Source organism: Octopus sinensis, linkage group LG13 (assembly GCF_006345805.1).
Source record: "Octopus sinensis linkage group LG13, ASM634580v1, whole genome shotgun sequence".
NCBI lineage: Eukaryota > Metazoa > Mollusca > Cephalopoda > Octopoda > Octopodidae > Octopus > Octopus sinensis.
This window is the reverse complement of record NC_043009.1, coordinates 19,553,242-19,574,652: the sequence shown is the minus strand read 5'-3', so window position 1 is coordinate 19,574,652 and position 21,411 is coordinate 19,553,242. Positions and strand designations below refer to the sequence as shown.

The window sequence follows — 21,411 nt, the reverse complement described above, 5'->3', positions numbered from 1 at the left end:
CAGGCAGAATCAGTGGAGCAACAGACAAAATGCTTTACTATATTTAACATTCAGTGTTCCACCAAAGTTGACTTGTTGTTTTATATCTTCCTGAAGGAACTAGAAACAAGTACCAGTTGTATTACTGGGGATGAATGCATTCTGCTCTATCCCATGCACACATTCAAACACACACAACCCTTTCCAATGTATCAATATATTTTATTTTGATTCTCATATTCCTGCCTGTGTCAGTGACTATTATTATAATTATTAATCACTTTTACCTTTTTCTAGTGGTGTTGGCTCCATTATTTCTCTTTTCATTGCTTCATGCCTGTGACTATACCAAAAACATACTTACTGTAAGTACACTCTTTGATTAAACACTTTCTCTTTCTCTCCTCCCTTCTCCCCCTCTTTTTCTTTCACATTATATTGTCTTATCTGCATTTTATATTTCTGTAGCTTTCAAGTTCAGATGTAGAATTAAATTATTTCGAAAATATTTTAAGTCAGAAATGCTATGACTGTGTTAGAGCTGGTAATTGAAAACCATTGGAAGTAACCAGTAGAAGACATTTTAAAATTGGTTCCCTGTGGAATAATAATAATAATAATAATTATGATATTAGTTTCAATTTTTGGCACAAGGCCAGCAAGTTTCAGGTGAGGGAATGTCAGTTACATCAACCCTGAACAGATGAAAGGTAAAGTCAACCTCAGCAGAATAATAATCCTTCAACAGTAAAAAAGAAGAAATACTGAATGGGTTAACGAGTTATCCTCATTATCAGAATGAAGCTCTGATTTTTCTAGAATCCTACTGCAACTGTGATAAAACTCTGAACCCTAATTAACATGTCCACCTCTCCCATTAATGCCGTGCATATCAAATAATCTTATTTCATAAATATTTATATTCTTTCTATTCAATGGAGATAATATTCACAGTTTGCTCCATTTAATTTACATGACATTAATTTCACCTGTTTCCCCACTTTGTCTCTACCTGTAATCATTATTGCTGCACAAAATGCTTCCCGGCATTTCATCCATTTCTATGTTCTGGGTTCAGATTTCATCAAGGTCGACTTTGCCTTTCAGGGTCGATAAAATAAGTATCCTGTTGAGCGCTGGGGTTGATGTAATCAACTAGCCCCTCCCCTTGAAACAATTTCAGGCCTTGTGCCTTTAGTAGAAAGGATTATTATTATTGTTGTTATTGTTATTATTATTAAGGTGGTGAGCTGGCAGAATTGTTAGCATGCCAGGCGAAATGCTTAGCAATATTTCGTCTGCCACTATATTTTGAGTTCAAATTCCACAGAGGGCGACTTTGCTTTACATTCTTTCGGGGTCGATTAAATAAGAACCAATGACACCCTGGGGTCGATGTAATCAACTTAATCCCCTCCCCCAAGCTGTCCTTGTGGCAAAAATTTGAAATTATTATCATCATTATTGAGTGAGAGAGCAGTGCATGCCATCAAAGTGACACTGGGGTAAAATATACGAAGCCCAGTATACCCATCATGACTACTTGTCTGATAGGGGTACACTAAGCACATGCATCACAACCATATGTGCACGACATGGTGATCTCATATCAAGATAAACAGCACATGACCTTGCAGGTGGGACCCAGTTAGAATTTTCTTCTGGTCGAGTAACCCATCCCATTCAAAAGGTCCCTGAATAAGGGTTGTTTAAGGATGTTGAACGAAATACCCATGTTTCCAGAGATGAATTATTCAAACCCCAAAGAATCCTTCTTAACACATGGCTATGATGCTCCCCCACTACTTCTGCTCGTGATCAGAGATGCACATATCGTCAGCCACTAAAGGACATGCTTAACTGGTTAAGGTCAAACAACTGACAAGCAAATCTGTGGTATTGAGCAGAATATTTGCTGTAGCCCATCTTTTATACCAAGACACAAACAATGTACATGATAACTCTTCCAATCAGTATTATTATCATTATTATTATTATTATCATTATATTATCATCATTATTATTATCATCATCATAATTATTATTATTATCATTATTTTAATGTTCCATTTGCTGAATTGTTAGAGCTTTCAGAGAACTACCTCACTGCAATTGTTTCAGCTGTGTTCCGCAGTTCAAATCCAGCAATGATCACTTTTTCCTTTTATGCCTCTGAGGTTGATGAAGTACCAGTCAAGTTCTGGGTTAATTTCTCCCTCTCTCTCTCAGAATGATTATGGTGTCCTGTGAGATAGTTGTGGTTAGCATCTCTTAGGGACCCACATGCTATTCTCATCAAAAATCCCTGACTGAACCAATGTGTTGTATAGCACAGAACAATTTGAAAGTAAGCTGTTTATCGTCACATTATGATGGTTGACTATTGTAGAAGCATCAGAGCAGTGGTAAAAATGTCTTGCATCATTTGGTTACAAGCCTTTATATTCTGAGTTCAAATCCCACTAAATGCTTTTTTTCTTTCTTTTTCAATGATGTAACAGTAAAGTATTATTAAACAGACAACTCCTGTTCCCTCAGATTTCTGCTTTTGTCCCCTATGTTAATAATCGTCGTCGTCGTTGTTCTCATTACAGATCTTAGGGAGCAATTCTCTGCAGTTTATGATGAATCTAATTGCAAGTCTTGAACTTCAACAGTCAAATATTCTCAGATTTATTGCTTGTAATGAAATATTTCTCATGCCTGGCATTGTATTGATGATCTTTTCGTAAGTAAATCATTGTAATTATTTCGTATTTAATCCCACTGTTTATATATTCTCTATACATATCTCTCTCCCTCTCTCTCTCTCCACCAGAAATGTGTTGTTTTTGCAGTTGTTACCCTTGAACCCTCCAATTCAGTCCTAACTCAGCAGACCTGTCGTCTATCACATCATATGTCTACTGATACTGACCTCTTGGCCCCTTTTTTATCACCAGTCCCTCGTAAACGTCTCTAGGTTTTTTTCCTGTTATCACAGCAAGTTTATTAATGGCAGAGTGGTAAGGTCCCAGACAACCTGCTAAGAGGTTGTTGGTTCATATCCTACCAGTGATATTGTCTTCTCTCTGTGGACAAGGCATTTACCTCTCAACAGCTGTCATCATTCTGTTTCATCGAGACAGTTGTATTTGCTGATGTTTCTGGAATTCCTAGTATCTATGAAAACGCATCTTGGCTGGCTCATGGTGCCACCGTTGTTTAGGAAGCAGGTTTTAACCAAATTAAGAAATCTTGGCATATCTATCCCAGAACCAAAATTACAAAACAGAAGTTTCTGTCAGGGACATTTTTCCAATTGAATTGTTTGAAGATTCTTCATATCTTTCAAAAGAACAAAAAAAACTCTAATCCAGGAAGTTATGAAAAAGTCTGTTTAATTACAAACTCTTACCTATTATGAAATAATTTGTTCATAAACTTGCACCCACTTCCTTTTTTCGATCCCTTTTCCTTCACCATGTTTTGATCTCCTCTCAGACTACTCAAAGCAGTGAAACCAATCCTTCCTCCCCCTACCTCCTCCTCTATCTCCTCTTCCTCCTAATCTCACTGAAAACATCAACCAGGATTATCTCTAGTGTAAAGAGAGATAAAGTCAGGAGTGAAGGTCATGACCACCACTGTCTGTCACTGCTTTTATCTTTTGACAAAATAAAAAAAAATCCTCAGGAAATATTAAACACTGAGATTGTTGAAAGTAAATGTCAAGTTGTTTTTTTTTTCTTTTTTTTTTTTCCTTTTCTAAATGTCTTTAGTTTGTTTTTTTGCTTGACGTCTATTATAATACTGGGCCCTTGATTACATTACAATACTTTATTACGTATCCAGGGTTAATATTAGGTTCGTCTATAAAGCAGCAAACTGGCAGAATCCTTAGAAATGTCAGGCAAAGTGCTTAGCAGCATTTCATCCGTCTTCACATTCTAAGTTCAAATTCCACCGAGGTCAACTTTGCCTGTCATTGTTTCAAGGTCAATAAAATAAGTACCAGTTGAATACTGGGGTTGATGCAATCAACTCACCCCCTCCCCACTCCTGAAATTGCTGGCCTTGTGCCGAAATTTGAAACCAATATCATACTTGACTCCGTTACAAGGTAATATAAGCTGCATGAGTTCAATTCCTGACAGTGCTTTGTGTCCTTGAGCAAGACACTTTATTTCATGTTGCTCCAATCCACTCAGTTGGCAAAAATGAGTAGTACCTGTATTTCAAAGGGCCATGTTACATTCTGTGTCATGCTGAATCACCCCGAGAACTGTGTTAAGGGTACACATGTCTGTGCAGTGATCAGTCACTTTGATGCTAATTTTCTGAGCAGGTTGTTCTATTCATCAGCTGGATCCCTCATCATCGTAACAGACAATTTTAAAATTTGTAGTGTTTGATTTTTATTTCAGGCAGGGTTCTTGATTACTTTTAGGATGGTAATATCCTTCCTTCCTTCCTATTCCTTGACCAAGTGATCATTGGGGCATTCATTGATGTCGATGTAACTAGATTTTGCCCCTTTTAAAGTCTTCAGTTACCTCTGTAGAGTCAGTGACCCTGGCTGACATCCGATTCTGATTTGATTATCATCATCCAGAATGTATTATGAGCAGTTCAGATTATTGGCACCAATTTCTCTCCAAGTTGTTGGCCACAACCATAAGCCTCAGCTGGTTGACGCCTTTGGAAGCCTTACCCAGGATTTTTCACCTACTAGCACAGTGTTAACACCATCCCCTCATTTGGCTGATCCCCACCAGCACAAGTGGGGTACGGTGCTAGGAGCTATCAAGTGAGAGATTAGGAGTTGAATGAGGACCAGTAATGCCTGTCCACCTGACCATCCATGGCAAGGTGCAGCTGCCAGACACTAGAGGTTCTACCTCTATTCAGAGGCCCCCAAACCATGGTGCTAATATATTACATTGCCAGGGTACTTTACTAGATTACATACAGGGGACTTGACTAGATTGCATACAACGTAACAGCTTATGTCTTGACTTCTTCGTTTCCATGACATCCCATGTTAAGAGTTAATAATAAATCTCTCATAGGTTTACCAAATATCAACTTTTGATGATTTTTTTTTCCAATTTATTTTCATTTCAGAGGAAAAGCTTCATTGCTTTTGCCATTTATTTACTACCGTTTCATAACCATGCGCTATTCTTCAAGGAGAAATCCATATTGCAGGTGAGTAACAAATTTGGGAGTTTGCAAGGGTTTGTTTTTCTTTTAACTTGAAAAATAAAAATGTGTGGCCTTTAAATCTCTTTTAGAAACCATTTTGATGGTGAATTAGTAGAACTGGAAGAGAGCCTTGGACAAAATACCTTGTGGTATTTACAATCTTAATTTAAATCCCACTGGAATTGACTTTAACTGCTATCCTTCTACTATCACTAAAATAAGTACCTGTAATATATTGGGGAACAATCTGAGTCTGTCACTTCCACTAAATTTATGACTTTGTACCTGTTTAAAGAATATATGCCTAGGTGGACTTGACCTTTCCTTACGGAACTGATAAACTCAAACACTCAGTCTACTATATAACCCTCATTGAAAAAGTGTATGACATCTGAGGCAATGTATTGAATATATATATATGTGTATATATTTCATCATTTAATGTCCACTTTTCTATGTTTGCTTGGCTCAGATGGAAGTTGTTGGGATTGGTTTTCTATGGGTGGATGCCCCTCCTGTCACCAACCCTTCAAGGTGATATTTCTCAATGGCCAGACATGTTTTTCACAGAAGACTGGAAATGAACATCGCTCATAGTATGACTGTGATGGATGTAAATATTGTGTGGTGTTGAGGTTACACACACACGTGCGCACACTGGCATCACAGTAGAATTGTTAGCAGTGCTGCTGCTACGTAAAAAGCACCCAGTATACTGTGGGGTGGTTGGCATTAGGAAGGGCATCCAGCCATATAAACCATGCAAGGACAGACTGTGGAGTCTGGTGCAGCCCCTGGCCTTAACAGCTCCAGTCTAACTGCCCAACCCATCTCGGCATGGAAAACCAACATTAAATGATTATACATATATACAGGGTGTGGTGAATAAATTGTCTAAATTACACAAAAATTAGAATAATACTAACATCTCATTTTTAACAGATACATTTACCAAAATTGCATAAAAATTATCTTGAAATACTAAAGAGTAAATTTATTCAATAAAATTGCTATTAGCTTCAATTATGGCCTCCAGACGACTTTGGAATCTCCTGTAACACTTCTGGATGGTCTCCTTGTTTAAGTTGGTGAATGCTGCCATAATCCTTGCTTTCTGTTCATCTTTGGTATTACAAGGAGTTTTGCTGGTCTCTTACTCAACTGCACCCCACACATAATAATCAAGTGGGTTGCAGTCTGGAGAGTTAGGTGGCCAGATGTTAGGGATGATGTAGTCGTAGAAATTGTCTGACAGCCATGACTGGAGTCTCCTGCTTGTGTGGTGTGGTGCAGAGTCCTGTTGCCAGACATAGGGTCTTCCAGCAGCCACCCTCTTGGCCAAGGGCAGCACTTGATATCAAGTGGGTTGCAGTCTGGGGAGTTAAGTGGCCAGATGTTGAGTCTGAGGCTGTGTGGGAAGATGAATGGAGGCATAACGTCGCCATCACAAGTGATCACACCATATACCATGATGTTGACTGGATGTTTGATTTTTATCACTCTCAGTACATGTTTTGAGGATTTGGCAAGCCAATGGCTGTTCTGTGTGTTCACCATTTGATCCTGGGAGAAATTTTTCTCGTCTGAGAAAAACCAAAGCATGTTTGGTTGGAAGGGATGGTTGAGCTTGTTCAAAAGCTTCATAGCATCATCTTTCCTCTTGTCCTTGATGGCTTGGGATAAGAATTTACCCTTTCTCATCTTGTATGAGGAATAACAAATGTTTTCATACACTACCGGCCTTATAAGAAACTCAGACACTCACATGTCCCTGGAGCTGCCGTACCTTTATAATCATCATTACACTCATCCAACTCTTTCTGAATCCTCTGCACTGTCCTCAGATTGACACCCAATACTCTGAAATGATCGTTTTGTAACTTCCGGCACGAATGCCAAGTAGTACAGCACGTCATTTCCAAATTTCTGGCTGAGTGTTTTGCATCATAATGCTGTTTTTCTCACAGATGGTACCCAACTGACCCTACTATACTGTGTAGTTAACAAAATGCACATGCGCGAAAATCATCATCACCATCATCGTTGTTTAACATCTGCTTTCCATGCTGGGTTGGACGGTTTGACTGAGGACTTGTGAGCCAGAAGGCTGCACCAGGCTCCAATCTGATCTGGCAAAGTTTCTACAGCTGAATGCCCATCATAATGCCAACCACTCCGAGAGTGCAGTGGGTGCTTTTGCATGCCACCAGCATGAGGGCCAGTCAGGCAGTTCTGGCAACGACCACGCTCAAAAGGTGTTTTTTTACATGCTACCTGCACGGGAGCCAGTTCAGCGGCACCGGCAATGACCATGCTTGAATGTTGTTTTTCACGTGCCACCAGCACATGTGCTGGTAAGGCAACGATCACGCTCAAATGGTGCTTTTTTACGTGCCATCGGTACGGGAGCCAGTCCATGGCCCTGGCAACGATCATGCTCAGATGTGGTCTCACTTGGCTTGTCGGATCTTCTCAAGCACAGCATATCTCCAAAGGTCTTGGTCACTAGTCATTGCCTCGGTAAGGCCCAATGTTCGAAGGTCCTGCTTCAACACCTCATCCCCGGTCTTCCTGGGTCTACCTCTTCCACAGGTTCCCTAAAATGCTAGGGTGTGACACTCTTTCACACAGCTGTCCTCATCTATTGGCAACACATGACCATACCAGCGCAGTCGTCTTTCTTGCACACCACATCTGATGCTTCTTGAGTCCAACTTTTCTCTCAGGGCGCTTACACTCTGTCATGCATGCACACTGACATTACACATCCAGTGGAGCATACTAGCTTCATTCCTTGCAAGCTTACACATGTCTTCAGCAGTCACGGCCCATATTTTCACTGCCATGTAGCATGGCTGTTCGTACACATGCATCATAGTCTACTTTTTACTCTGAGTGAGAGGCCCTTTGTCGCCAGCAGAAGTAGGAGCTCTCTGAGTTTTGCCCAAGCTATTCTTATTCTAGCGGCTACACTTTCAGCACACCCTCACCTGCTACTGACTTGGTCCCCTAGGTAATGGAAGCTATCAACTACTTGTAGTTTTTCTCCCTGGAATGTGATAGAAGCTGTCCTCTGCACATTTTCTATTTTTATAGCACCTGAGCATCTGCCACATACAAAAACTATCTTCCCAGTTAGCCTCCCTTTGATATTGCTGCACCTCTTATGTGTCCATAGCTTACACCTGGTACATCTTATGCCTTTTCTACAGATCTAGCAGGGCCGTCTACCTGAAGGGATTTGTGATTTGTCTGCCTTCCTACTTATTAAGACTTTGGTTTTAGCTATGTTGACTCTGAGGCCCTTCAATTCTAATCCTTGTTTCCACACCTGAAACTTTTCCTGTAGTTCTGATAGTGATTCAGCAATTAGAGCAAGGTTGCCAGCATAGATGAGCTCCCAGGGGCATCCTGTCTTGAATTCCTCTGTTATTGCCTGGAGGACTATGATGAATAAGAGGGGCTGAGGACTGATCCTTGGTGGACCCCTACCCCTACACAGAATTCTTCACTGTACTCGTTGCTAACCCTTACCTTATTACAGCATCCCTGTACATGACTTGCACAGCTCTCACTAACCATTCACCTATCCCTAGTTTCCTCATTGACCACCAGATAAGGGATCAGGGGACCCTGTCAAAGGCTTTCTCCATGTCAACGAAAGCCAGGTACAGAGGTTTGTCTTTGGTTATGTATTTCTCCTGCAGCTGTTTTACCAGAAATATGGCATCAGTGGTGCTTTTCCCTGGCACGAACCCAAACTGCATCTCATCTAGACTGACTCTCTCTGTAATTAGTTGGGCTATGACCTCTCCATGACCTTCATTACCTGATCCAACAACTTGATGCCTCTAATTGTTTGTATCTAAAGTGTCACCTTTACCTTTGTAGCAGTTGACTACTGGTGCTGCTACACCAGTCATTGGGTGTGACTCCTTCATGTATTACCTGGTTAACTATATGGGTGACTAGGCAACAATTTACCCATTGCACCCTCTATTTATGTGTATACACACACACACACACACACATATACACTCATACGACAGGCTTCTTTCAGTTTCTATCTTCCAACTCGGCTCTCAAGATTTTGGTTGACCCAAAACAGTTGCCCAAGGTTGCAGTGAGAGAGGACCCAAGACCATTTCGTTGAGAAGCAAGCTTCTTAGACTTTTTTTTTTTCCTGTTTTTGTGTGTCCGTCCTGTGGAGCAGAAATTCTTTTCATTAACAGAATTCTGTATTTTCTTTTGCAGGACTTTGTTTCATGAAATGCGTATCACCGTGGAGACTTTGTGTTCGAGACCTCAGTGTCCTGTTTTCTTGAAGAACTTCTGTTATAGGGGAATTGCCTTAATCTCTCGACTCGCTCCACAGACCAATTCTTAGCTCCAGTTGTTGATACCTGAACTATTTAATTAATACTCTAAACAATATACTACAAATTAATTGTTGTGTTAACGAGGTTGGGGGTGGGGAGCTGACAAAGATAACTATTTTGTCATCAATAAATTACTGCATATAGGTATTTATTTTAGTCCCGATAAGAAGCATTTCTTCAAAGTTTTCCGTTTGACATAACAGCTGGAATTTAACAAGAAAAACAAAGTATTTTCTCCCAATTCAATCAATAACAAACTATTGGGGTTTTTTTTTTTTTTTTGTTATTTTTTCATAGCTTTCTTAATTTTTTATTTTTTGAAAGATTTCTACTGACTCTTAATCTTTCCATTTCTGTCATATATTTACTCACCAAAATTCACTAATAATAATAATAACAACTAATAATACTATTCTATTGAGGAACATATTTTCATTTCTCTTTTATTTATTTTATTTATTTTTATTAAAATGAAGAACCACCCTATCATGTGTAAAAAAAAATAATAAAAACTTGACAATGGATATCATCAAGTCTAAATTTGAAGACTAAAAGTAATTTTGGCAAACTATTTATCACGATATTTTTCTGCTTTTCAATGAATATTGTCATAAATATGCTAAGTGTTTTGTTTGTCTTTTTTTATAACATCCATTGATTTTATTGAAGAAATGGAAATAAAAGATCACATTTCCAACATGAAAATCTGTCACATTGATTCCAGTTGAGTTTCATCCCTGTTATAGAAACAGAATTGTAACATCCACTTCACCATAATTGTGTGAGACAAAATTCTTTGAAGCAAATTTTCTATGGCCAGATACATTTCTTTGGTGTCACATGTTTCCTTCGCTGGGTAATATTTTCCCTCAACCTTCACACAAGCACATAGCACACTGGTCACTCTCACACAAGATTATAAATGTCACTGCTTGTACAACACTGATGTTCGTTTACAGCTGTTCTGCAACATCAAGACACACATTCATGCATGCATTAAACGCATTTATACATACATCTTGCAAATGTGCAATAGGTTTTTGCACTACTTCCATCTACCAAATTCACTCTGAACACTTTGGTTGACCCAGGGCTTTAGTAGCCAAAACTTGGAACTGAACCTACAACTGTGTGGTTCGGAAGTTAACTTCTTCACTACACAGGATTGCTCCTGCATCTACAATGTTATACTTTAACCCTTTAGCATTCAGATTATTCTGTCAAATGTAATCCTTATTTATTCACATTGCTTTGAATCCGTTATGGATTATCTGAGATATTCAAGATTTCAGTGATGTGATAGTTTACTTTTAGAATGACATTGTTGGGTAGGTGTAAGAAGCCAGACCTGGCTCATTTGAAAATAAAATAGAGTATTTGGGCCAGATTCCTTCCTTGCAGCATCATTCACTGAATGTTACTCTGATTGCTTCTTTGACAACAACTGTTGGTTTATGATGGAATTTTTGAGGGAGAAACAAAAGATGGTTGCTGTTGGCTCCTACCATCTTGTTGGTTGTTACCAATTCTGACAGAAAGAATCAGCTCTGGTACTTTATTTTATCAACCCCTGAAAGGATGATTGGTGAAGTTGACTCAGCAGGATTCAAACTCAGAACAAAGAAAGCCTGATTAAATACCACAAGGCATTTTATCCCTGATGCTAACAATTCTGCCAACTTACCATTTTATCATTTAACTGTGAAATCTAAAAAACTGAAAGCAGTTTTATGTATTTAATGACCTTAAGACTAGTTTTGTCCAAATTAATCTGAAGATTTTGCTCTTCTATTAATTTTGCTTCTCAGTTTTCTAAACTGAAGTATTTGATAATTCATTGCTCCGGTTAAATAAACGAGGGTCATGGTTGAGTCATTAGCAATGGTTATAGTAAATCTAGGAAGGATGTAAAGTGTTGAAGGCCTGTCATATCCTGGGGTGGGGCGACTGGCAGGATGTCAACGTCAACACAACTATATTAGACCTAAAAAAACAATAATTGAAGGTGTGGTCCCTGTTACTAAACTACATTCAATAACGAAGCAAGACTGATTGTAGTTTCTAGCCAAAAGTCTTCAGCATATTCTACCCTCCACATTCTATTGTTGAAGTATTGTTTAGCTTGAAGATGTAGTATAAAACACTTGCCCATGGTACTGTACAGTTCGAACTTGAAACCACATGGCTTAGAAGCAAACTTCTTAACCACACAGCTATGGCCTAATTTCTTTACATCGGGATTAACAATTTTAGTTTTAACTAGAATGAAATTTGTTAATTCTGATGTAAGCCAATTTGAATAAAACTTTGCTATTTCGTTTATCTCATCTAGAACAGGCAGTTGGATTAATTATGTTTAAATTCTTTAAACAGTCGTTTGAATGCAGTGCTCCAGCATGGTCTTTGTCATACTGGCCAAACGAACCGAAGAATTCTCCCGGGGCTTTTGGTTCGTCTCGAGATGAAACGGTGTCAACACTGCAAGGGAAATAACTCTAACTAGGCTAGAACTGAAGGTTGTTTCTCAGTGAAAGGTTTTGCGTTTTTCTATTATGTTTGTCATTTGACTGCGGCCATGCTGGAGCACTACCTTCAGTTTCCATCTACTAAATCCACTCGCAAGGCTTTGGTTAGACCGAGGCTACAGTAAAAGACACTTTCCCAAGGTGCCAGGCAGTGGGACGGAACCCAGAACCATGCAGTTGGTAGGCAAGCTACTTACCACAGCCATTCCTGCGCCTATATTTTCTTTACTTGTTTCATTTGACTGCAGACATTCTGGAGCACCGCCTTAAGGGGTTTTAGTCGAAGAAATCGACCTCAGGACTTATTCTTTGTAAGCCTAGTACTTATTCTATCGGCCTCTTTTGCTGAACCATTAAGTTACAGGGACATAAGCACACCATCGGTTGTCAAGCAATGGTGGGGGAACAAACACAGATGCAAAGACACATACACACACACACACACACACACACCACACACACACACATATATATATACATACACAGGATGAGCTTCTTTCAGTTTCCATCTACCAAATCCACTCACAAGGCTTTGGTCATCCCAAGGTTATAGTAGACGACAATCACCCAAGATGCCATGCAGTGGGACCGAACCCAGAACCATGTGGTTGAGAAGCAAGCTTTATACCACACAGCCACGCCTGTATTTTTTTTTTTTTTTTTTTTGACAGTATATCAAGGACTACATTATCCAGAGTTTGCTTCTTGGATTAATTTGATGGAATTTCTATTTCCAGCAGATTAGCTGACCTCAAAGTATTCTTGAAAAGCAGCTTGCCCAACAGTAATATCTTCTGGGATTATTTAAATAAGGTTGCTTCGTATGCTACAAATGGCAGCCAACTTTGTACACCTGATTATTCAAGAAATTAACAGGATGGTCATGGTAGTATTAAAGTCCAGTTACTTCAGTTTAAAATGGAGAGATTCTGAGTGGCCATTTAACCAAATTAATGCAGGAAGGAGGTGCTTTATTTGAGAGCAGTTCCTCTGTTGGCAACGAAGCTTGTCTGTCTCTGTCCATGTCATAGAATGTCACAATCAGAAGCTAATGTAAGGATTACTTTTGATGTGATCCGGAGATAATGGAATCAGGTTTGTAATGTCAAGTTGCATGGAAGAGACACGAACTGACTATTGAAAGTATCAACTGTGGTGCTGCAGACTTAATATGGTTACCACATGTGACAAAAGAAGAAGAAGAATGGGGTAGGTTGAAGTGTTGTGTTCCAACTGGAAGCTGTCCATAACAGAAGAAAGGATCGGGTCAAAGAATGAGATCACTAAGCACGTTTAGGGTTTTATAAAATAATTAGTGAAGCTGGAAATTCTTGTATTACCAACAAGTCTAAACTTTTGACACGTAATATTGAAATAGTGTAAGAAATAAGAAATTGCTCCGGGCTTGCATTAGGCAAGAAGTTAAAAATGTTTTTGGCCCGTGACACTGCATGGACCCTAAGTAAGGCACATATAGAATTAGAATGAAATTGGTTTGGTTGTTCTCAAGTTTTAATGAAAAACACAAGACATGCTCAGTTTTATATATATATATAGTAGCAGAGATTACCGATGTTGCTTGGGTTTAAAATGCCATAGCTTTTTATTGTTTTACTTGTTTTGGTCATGTGCCTTCAGCCATGCTAGAGCACTACCTTTAATTGAAGAACTCAGACCCAAGATTTACTCTTTGTAAGCCTAGTACTTATTCTATTGGTGTGTCTTGCGAAATGGCTATGTTACGGGTACATAAACACAGCAACATTGGTTGTTAAGCAAGGTGTGGGTACAAACACACACACAAATATACACATACATATGACAGTCTTTCAGTTTTCGTGTACAAAATCCACTCACCAGGCTTTGGTGCACCTGAGACTATAGCATATATATATATATATACACACACACAACAAGGGTGCGTCAAAAAGTAATGCCATTTTGTTTAGGACAGGTATAATTACCAACAGAGGAACATGTATCATACATCAAAATGAAGCTGGTCCTCTGTGGATCACATACCTACTTCTCAACATAGTCACTGTTTCTCTCAGTAGCAATGTTCCACCTTCGAATGAGAGCATGTATCCCTGCCCCATAAAATTCTGTTGACTGTTCTTTGAGCCACTTCTTCACTACCTCCACACTCACCAGATTTAGTGCCTTCTGACTATCATCTCTTTGGCGCCACAAAAGAGGGTTTGAGAGGCAAACATTATTCCAGTTATGAGGAAGTGAAAACTTCTCCACTGAAGAGGATCATGGATTAAATTTCCAGAAGCCAAAACTTGGGTATGTAGCATGATCTTCCATAGGTGTGTTTTTGAATATATTTTTTCCATTTCCTTGCCTACTGTTATTTTGGTGCTTTACTGTGATTTAATTAAGACTTTAGCTCTTATTTCTAGCAAGTTGATGTTTTTCTGCATCCTTACACTTCATGCTAATTTGTATATGGCCTCTCGCTTAGTAAAAGGGAGCTTCATGTTGAATTGAATTGACTAATATTCCACTGGTACATGTATTATTGATACAAGTGTGATGGTTGTCTTATGCAGGATTTGAAATCAAGGTATAAAGAGAGGTAAGTGAAAGTCATTTGTGTAAGAGAGATTCAAGTTTCAAGACGCATCAAAAACAATACAAAGTGGAAGGAAAAATCAAGGAAAGAAAATAAAATACAAAACTGAGAACAGTGAATTATGATTGTGGAGACTCTGAGGTAGTAACCTAAAGAAAGGGATTGTTGGGGTGTCACAGTAGTCACATGGAGAAACTAATAATCGTTATGGGTACAGAGAATTGTTGAGGCTCAGCATTTGCAGCATTGAGTAACTGGTGGTTGTTGTATCCACAGGAAACTTATGAGATGCTACAGCAGTAAGATGGAGAAACTTAATAGTTGATGTGCTGGTAGAGAATTATAAACTTTTTAACATAGAATAACTGATGGTTGTTGAGTCCATAAAGAATGGTAAACATACAGCAATAGTAATAGAGAGAAACTAATATTGTGTTCACAGAAAAATCATAGAAAGACTGGAGCATTGGCATAAACACTGACAATTGTTTTCCTGGAACTACTCTGGTGTTTATGTAAGTGAACTCACCCAGTTGTGTTTGTTGAGATTATGTTGTGACAAGATAGACATTGATAGTTGCTATCTCTGTATTTAATTGCTGTAGCATCTCTGAGGGAAAATAACAATTATCCCACTAGCGTTGATATTTGGAAAAATTTACCAGAATCAAATATGCTGTAATAGATTTTACATCATTTGCTGCCAACAAATTCTTACTGAAATTTTATTCCCAGAGAAGTATTAATTATGATTCTAAAATATTGTGTCTACAAAACTATTAATTCTAAACAACTCGGATCATTGAGCCAATAATTTCATCGGGAAATTTTTAGAAACAATTTATCGGAACCGATGCCTTGTATATTGTTTCCCAGGTATTCTCCAATTCCAGGAATTGCCTTGAAACAAGCTGAGACATTTAAACTGTGTTAGATCTTCACATGTGTGGGTGGCATTTGAAATCTCTGTTTGATTCAGTGTTGAATTTCAGAAGGAAATTAGGCTAATTGGATATAATGACTCCACTGGTCACACATACGTAATTTACTCGTCTAAAATGGTTCACTTCCTGCTCTTTTAGTTTCAACTTTTTTGTTTTCTTATTATTATATGATTTCCCTCCATCTTTTGTACTTGTGTCTGTGTTGTTGTTGTGTAGCACTAAGTCAACCCTGTTTATGCAAACCTAAAACAAAAAGCCTTCCAACCATGACCATTTGGTCTATCCTATGTTCTAAAACCCTAGAACTACGTAATACAATCTAACCTTTTTATAAGATGGTTGCATGTGATTTGAAGGAAATTTCGCTGCTTTTTCTAGCTGGTTAAATAACTGTGTAACGGTTCAGGTATTGGGTGCGTTGTCAGATGAAGGAGGTGTTGGTATTGATTATCTGAAGTTCAAATTTAAAGCAAACACTTAAATGATTGATTTTCCTGATGAGATGCTAAAGGTGGCAAAACCTCATAGCACTGGGCTGGGGATTCTGTAAAAAGGGATTCTCTTCATTCAAGGGTCAAACCACATCAATGTGATATCCCTAGTATATCATTCTCTTAAAGATATATAATCCAGGGCCACATTATTTTACATCTCTTTTATAAGACAACAAGGTGTGATTTGAAGGAGATTTTGCTGCTGTTTTTTAAAGGTCAAGCAACCCATGTAGGGATCCCCACCTATTTGACTTTTATTTTCCTTATTAGTCTCTTCCCATGCAATGATATAGACCCTGTTTTCAACATCAGGTCACAAAGGTCACCAGTTCAATTCTATAAAAACAGCAAAAAATTTTCAAAAAGTAGCAGATTGTATTAGGAAGATGCTGAATGAAACTGTTGCTAGTGAATTAATGTGTGTGTGTGTGTGTGTGTAGATACACATGCGTATGAGCATGATCATCATCATCCTTTAACGTCCATTTTCAATGCTTGCATGGGTAGGACAGTTTGACCAGAGCTAGGAAGCTGCACCAGGTTCCAGTCTGATTTGGCTTAATTTCTATGGTCGGATGCCCTTCCTAATGCCAACCATTTTACAGAGGGTGCTGGGTGCTTTTTACACAAGACCAGCACAAGAGTTTTTACATGGCACTCGCTCAAATGTTTTTCGCATGTAAAATAAATATATAACTATATTAGGTGTTTTAGATCTAAATATATAACTACTGTATTATATAAATAATAAATACATATAAAAATTATGAGGTATACATATATGTACCATTACTTTGGTGTTCACTTTTCCATGCTTTCATAGGTAAAGCAGATTTTCTTCTCCTGGATGTTATTCCTGTTGCTAACACTCACCTGTTACCAAACAAGCTAATATTTCTGCATGTCTTGATTATTAAGGGACTCTACATGTTTGATGGTGACATCCATTTTGTCTGCCTTTACAAAGCATTTCATCTGTTTTACCATTCTGACTTCAAAGTCAACTTTGATAAAATAAGTACCAGTTGAATAAGTGGGGTTGATATAACTGACTCCACCCCAAACTTGCTGGCCTTGGGACAAAATTTAAAACCAATATTTGTAAACAGTTAAGCTGGCAGAATCATTAGCATGCCAGGCAAAATGCTTTGTGGCATTTCATCCATCTAGGTTCAAGTTCCACCAGGGTAAACTTTGCCTATCATCCTTTCAGGGTATATAAAATAAGTACCAGCTGCACACTGAGGTCAATTTAATCGACTTAACCCTTCTTCCAAAACTGCTGGCCTTGTGCCAAAATTTGAAATCATCATCACCATCATCATCGAGCAGCCCCTGGCTCCCCAGACCCCGGTCGAACCGTCCAACCCGTGCTAGCGCGGAAAACGGACGTTAAACGACGACGATGATGATTATTATTATTATTATTATTATTATTATTAAAGTGACACTGTAAGCCATTACTCAGTGTAGCACAAAAATATTTCTATCAAGATTCTAAAGAAAGACAACCATCATTTGCTTTCAATAAAAAATTAAATATTTAATAAATATTTATTTCCTTGAAGTAAAGCTTTCCTCAAAATAGTGGACACAAATGAGAGGGCCAAATACTTGTGACCTGCTGCTGTATCCTGAAGCCTTCCTGCTATAAAGTTTCCCAGCATACCTGCGTCACTGATTCTCCTGGGAAATCCATGAACATCACATACTCCATTTCACTCCCTTCTGACAAAGAATGAATCCTTTTAATAGTCCCTACCTTAAATATATCAACAGCAACTTAACTATTGTTGTTCTATATTGATGGAGTCTCTTATTTATTCATTCTTAAAGTTTTATGAAGCTTCTGAAGAAGTCAAGTGAAAACCACTCCAGAATTTCCGGAAACCAAAATATTTTATGAAATAATAAACTGACTGAAAAATGGTTGGGATCAAGTCAAACACAAAATACACTGACACACAAACATTTCTGTGACTTTATTCCACCATATTTCGTGATTATTTTTCTCTACAAATCCTTTTTTCTTTTCATCTCTCTCTCTCTCTCTCTCTGTTGGTGGAGTCTTTTTTCTTTCCTAATTTTTCGTCTTTCACATAAAAACTCTTTAAATTTGCTGACCAATAAAACCAGTACCATCCATCACAAGTCAGTCCGTCTTGCTGACCAAGGTAGCTTGTGTGTAAAGATCTTGAAGTATAAAGGTTTAGGTATGGCTGTGTGGTTAAGAGGCTCACTGTGCAACAGCATGGCTTCAGGTTCAGTCCCACTGCATGTCACCTTAGGCAAGTGTCCTCTATTATAGCCCCAGGCCAACCAAAGTCTTCTGAGTGGATCAGGTTGACAAAACTGTGTAGAAGCCTGTTATGTGTGTGTGTGTATCCTCCACACACACGCATACACCGTTTGACAAATGGTGTTGGTTTGTTTACATTCCTATGTCTTCTCAGTCCAGCAAAAGGAACTGATGGAATAAGTACCAGACTTAAATGAAAAGCTCAAGTCCTGGGGTCAATTTTCTTAAGAAAACCCTTTGAGGCAGTGCCCCAGCATGGCCACAGTTCAGTGATTGAAACAAGTAAAAGGAGGCAACAAAAAATGGAAAATATAATAATCAAGCATTGAATTAATTATTCTAAGAAATATTGGAGAAACTGCAATGGAAAAACCCTTGTATTTCACAGGCTTTGACCGCACTGTTTGCAACTATTATTCCAGTGTGATGGGTGGAATTTTTACAAAGACAGAATTCCAGCATGTGGTTTTGGGGGTATAAAGTTGAAGGCATTCTTCATGTGAAGTTTGCCAGTGAATTGTGAAAAGTCCATCGATTCACAGCAGCGTGGGAAGTCTTCAGTAGTTTTTCTTGTAGCATCAGTTACACCCTGACATGTCACTCAGGACTCAATTTTCCTCTCTTTTGACAGACAGCACAGTTACAAATTACCTTTGTTGCAAACCTGAAAATGTCCTCCACAGAGTGTATATAATGTTACCACAAGGCGTATATGTCATCCACAGAGTGTATATGTTAGCACAGGGCATATATGTCATCCACAGGGTGCATACAATGTTTGAAAGTTTATATTCAATTGTTTTGAAACACAATGCTGGATATTTCTATGAGAGACAGGGAGGTGTCAATGGATACAGGCCTCTACATTCACCACCATAAAAATACCCTGAGAAATCTAGCATTGTGTGTTACGGTATGGCTCTAAAACAAGTGAAGCCTGGTATTTTGGACAGAGTTATAGCCCAAGCAGCAGCAACTCTGCTGTGGATTTGAAGCACAATTCATTGACTTATGTGTGCCCCAAGCACACATGAAAGATTTGGGTAGAGGAGGCTAGCCATTGATGTGACACACTATCAGAGAAAGGTGTACCTTTCAGTGGTCAACTGTGGACTGGGGTGAATGGTTATGAGGAGAGAAATCAGGGTGGAGACAGAAGTGCTGAATGTGGTGTTCTTGGAAAAGATGCCTGTAGACGAGCTACTGATGGATAACAGTGCAGTTTCTCACTCAGAGCAGCAGAAAGAGATGCTTGGAAGATGGAACACAAGATGCTTCTTCAGAGCTGCATACGGGATTGGAGAGCAGCACCACTATGATTAAAGCCATGACTGAGAGGGGACGAATCTCCCCTATGGAAGCTGTCTTTTGGTACATGTCACCTAGAGTAGGGCAAGCCAAAGAGTCAGCCCTGCACAGGGCCATATTCCGGTGGAAGGGATTATGTTCTGTGCTGGCTGGAGGCGAAGTCCCTGAATGCTCGGAGCACAATGCAGTGGGAAAAAGGAAAGGTGACCACAATCTGTACTTTAAATAATGTGTCAGTGGATGGAATGCCACGTCACATCCTGCATAGTCAAAAGGTGATTAACTCTTCTGATGATGAAGGGAAGAGAGAAGCCAGCCCTGTGACCCTATGGAGATCTCAAAAGGAATGTCGCTTCCCCCACCCCAGGTGGACGGACGATTACAAAACAGAAAAGGGGAGCAGTTATCATTAGATTGCGGGGAGGCATATGGTGAGAGTCAGAGATGGCACAGGAAGCCAGAAGGTAGGGAGATGGCATAACGTTGGCAAGTGAGAAGAAAAGTTTCCCTCTTTTTCATGCTGCCAGTGGTAGAAGCCAGACTTGATGAAGAGAAGTCATGGCAACACATGTTAACAATTGAACAATCTGCCAGCGGTACTCGAGTGCAAGTCAAGATAAGAACAACTTAATTTTCGTGCCTTTAAACTATATTCACTCTACCAGGCAATTCTTGGGAACTTCCCTCCTTGGCCTGAGTCAACAGATTCCTGACATCACCTGACATAAAGTTAACTTACAACTATACCAAAATCACATGCTGGAAGTCTACCTTAGTTAAATCTTGTTCATTTGATCAGAATAACAGTTGCCAACTGCAGGAATGAGCTCTGTGAGGTACAATAACTCTTTCAGAGTATTTTCCTCAACATTCTCCAGGGTAATTCCTTTACCATTTTGTCTGATCATACAATGAAACATTTGCATAGCTTTCTGGAATCTATTTCACAATTGCCATGTCTGGCAGATGAGTGCCCATCACTGAGGATGATCCAAGAAGATTGAAATCATGTGGTCTGGTGACCTCAGAGCTAGGATGGAAGGGAATTCTCTCCCCGCTTGCAATATACATTGAGTGCAGATGCACTGAATAACCAGCTGGAGGAGGAGTCTTTCTGGGGTTAAAATAGCAGTATCATTTGTTCTTAAAGAACACCCACGTTTAAAGGACTACTTCTCAGAATATTAAGTTTCAGGGAAAAAAGAAAATTATTATCCATGCAAAATAGGAAAATCTTTTAGAATAGGGTGGCCACCAGTTATATAACAATGATGATGCACAATTTATTTCTGGCCAGCCAATTAATGCTAATTATCCAGAATTTTCTTTTTTCTCTCTCTTTTTTTTTTTGATTACGTAAATTTTAATTTGGTTCTATTTTCATTAAGTACAAAAAGTATAAAAAATTTATTATTTGTAAATAGCAAAAAAAAAAAGAGTTGTATGCAAAAAGTGCTACAGCAAAACTACTTTGATAGATATATAAAGAGAGAATAAGTGAATAGGATTTAAATTGTAGACAAAGGGAAGGTGTAATATTTACAGTTTGTAAGACAAGCGCACGCTCCCATTGAAACGATATCGAGGAAATGGTAAAGTGGCACTTGAGGTAATTAGAAGACACCCATCCTTTGTGATGTGACGTCAACTTGGGTTGTGAGATTCTGCAATAAAAACATCAATGATTGAAGAAAATAGCATTGTAAAGAAACGAG

At 38.8% G+C, this 21,411-nt stretch overlaps 2 protein-coding genes across 4 annotated transcripts in view; both read left to right on the top strand.

The window, feature by feature from the left end:
• Positions 1 to 10,103, top strand: part of LOC115218426 (transmembrane protein 33) — a 38,632-nt gene extending 28,529 nt beyond the window's left edge. Inside the window, exons 5-8 of the mRNA XM_029788235.2 lie at positions 277 to 344; positions 2,574 to 2,707; positions 5,086 to 5,169; positions 9,421 to 10,103. Coding sequence (XP_029644095.1) covers positions 277 to 344; positions 2,574 to 2,707; positions 5,086 to 5,169; positions 9,421 to 9,553 — 419 coding nt within the window. The 3' untranslated portion in view covers positions 9,554 to 10,103. The remainder of the gene's footprint in view (positions 1 to 276; positions 345 to 2,573; positions 2,708 to 5,085; positions 5,170 to 9,420) is intronic.
• An 11,248-nt stretch (positions 10,104 to 21,351) lies between these two features.
• The window catches only part of LOC115218348 (phospholipid phosphatase 1-like), a 17,214-nt gene continuing 17,154 nt past the window's right edge, over positions 21,352 to 21,411 (top strand). For 2 of the 3 annotated variants that reach the window (XM_036508186.1, XM_029788109.2), the window contains exon 1: positions 21,352 to 21,411. This exon is cut by the window's right edge and continues 113 nt beyond it. The gene's annotated coding sequence lies outside the window, so the exon portion shown is untranslated. The other variant, XR_005001639.1, reaches the window with a different exon arrangement.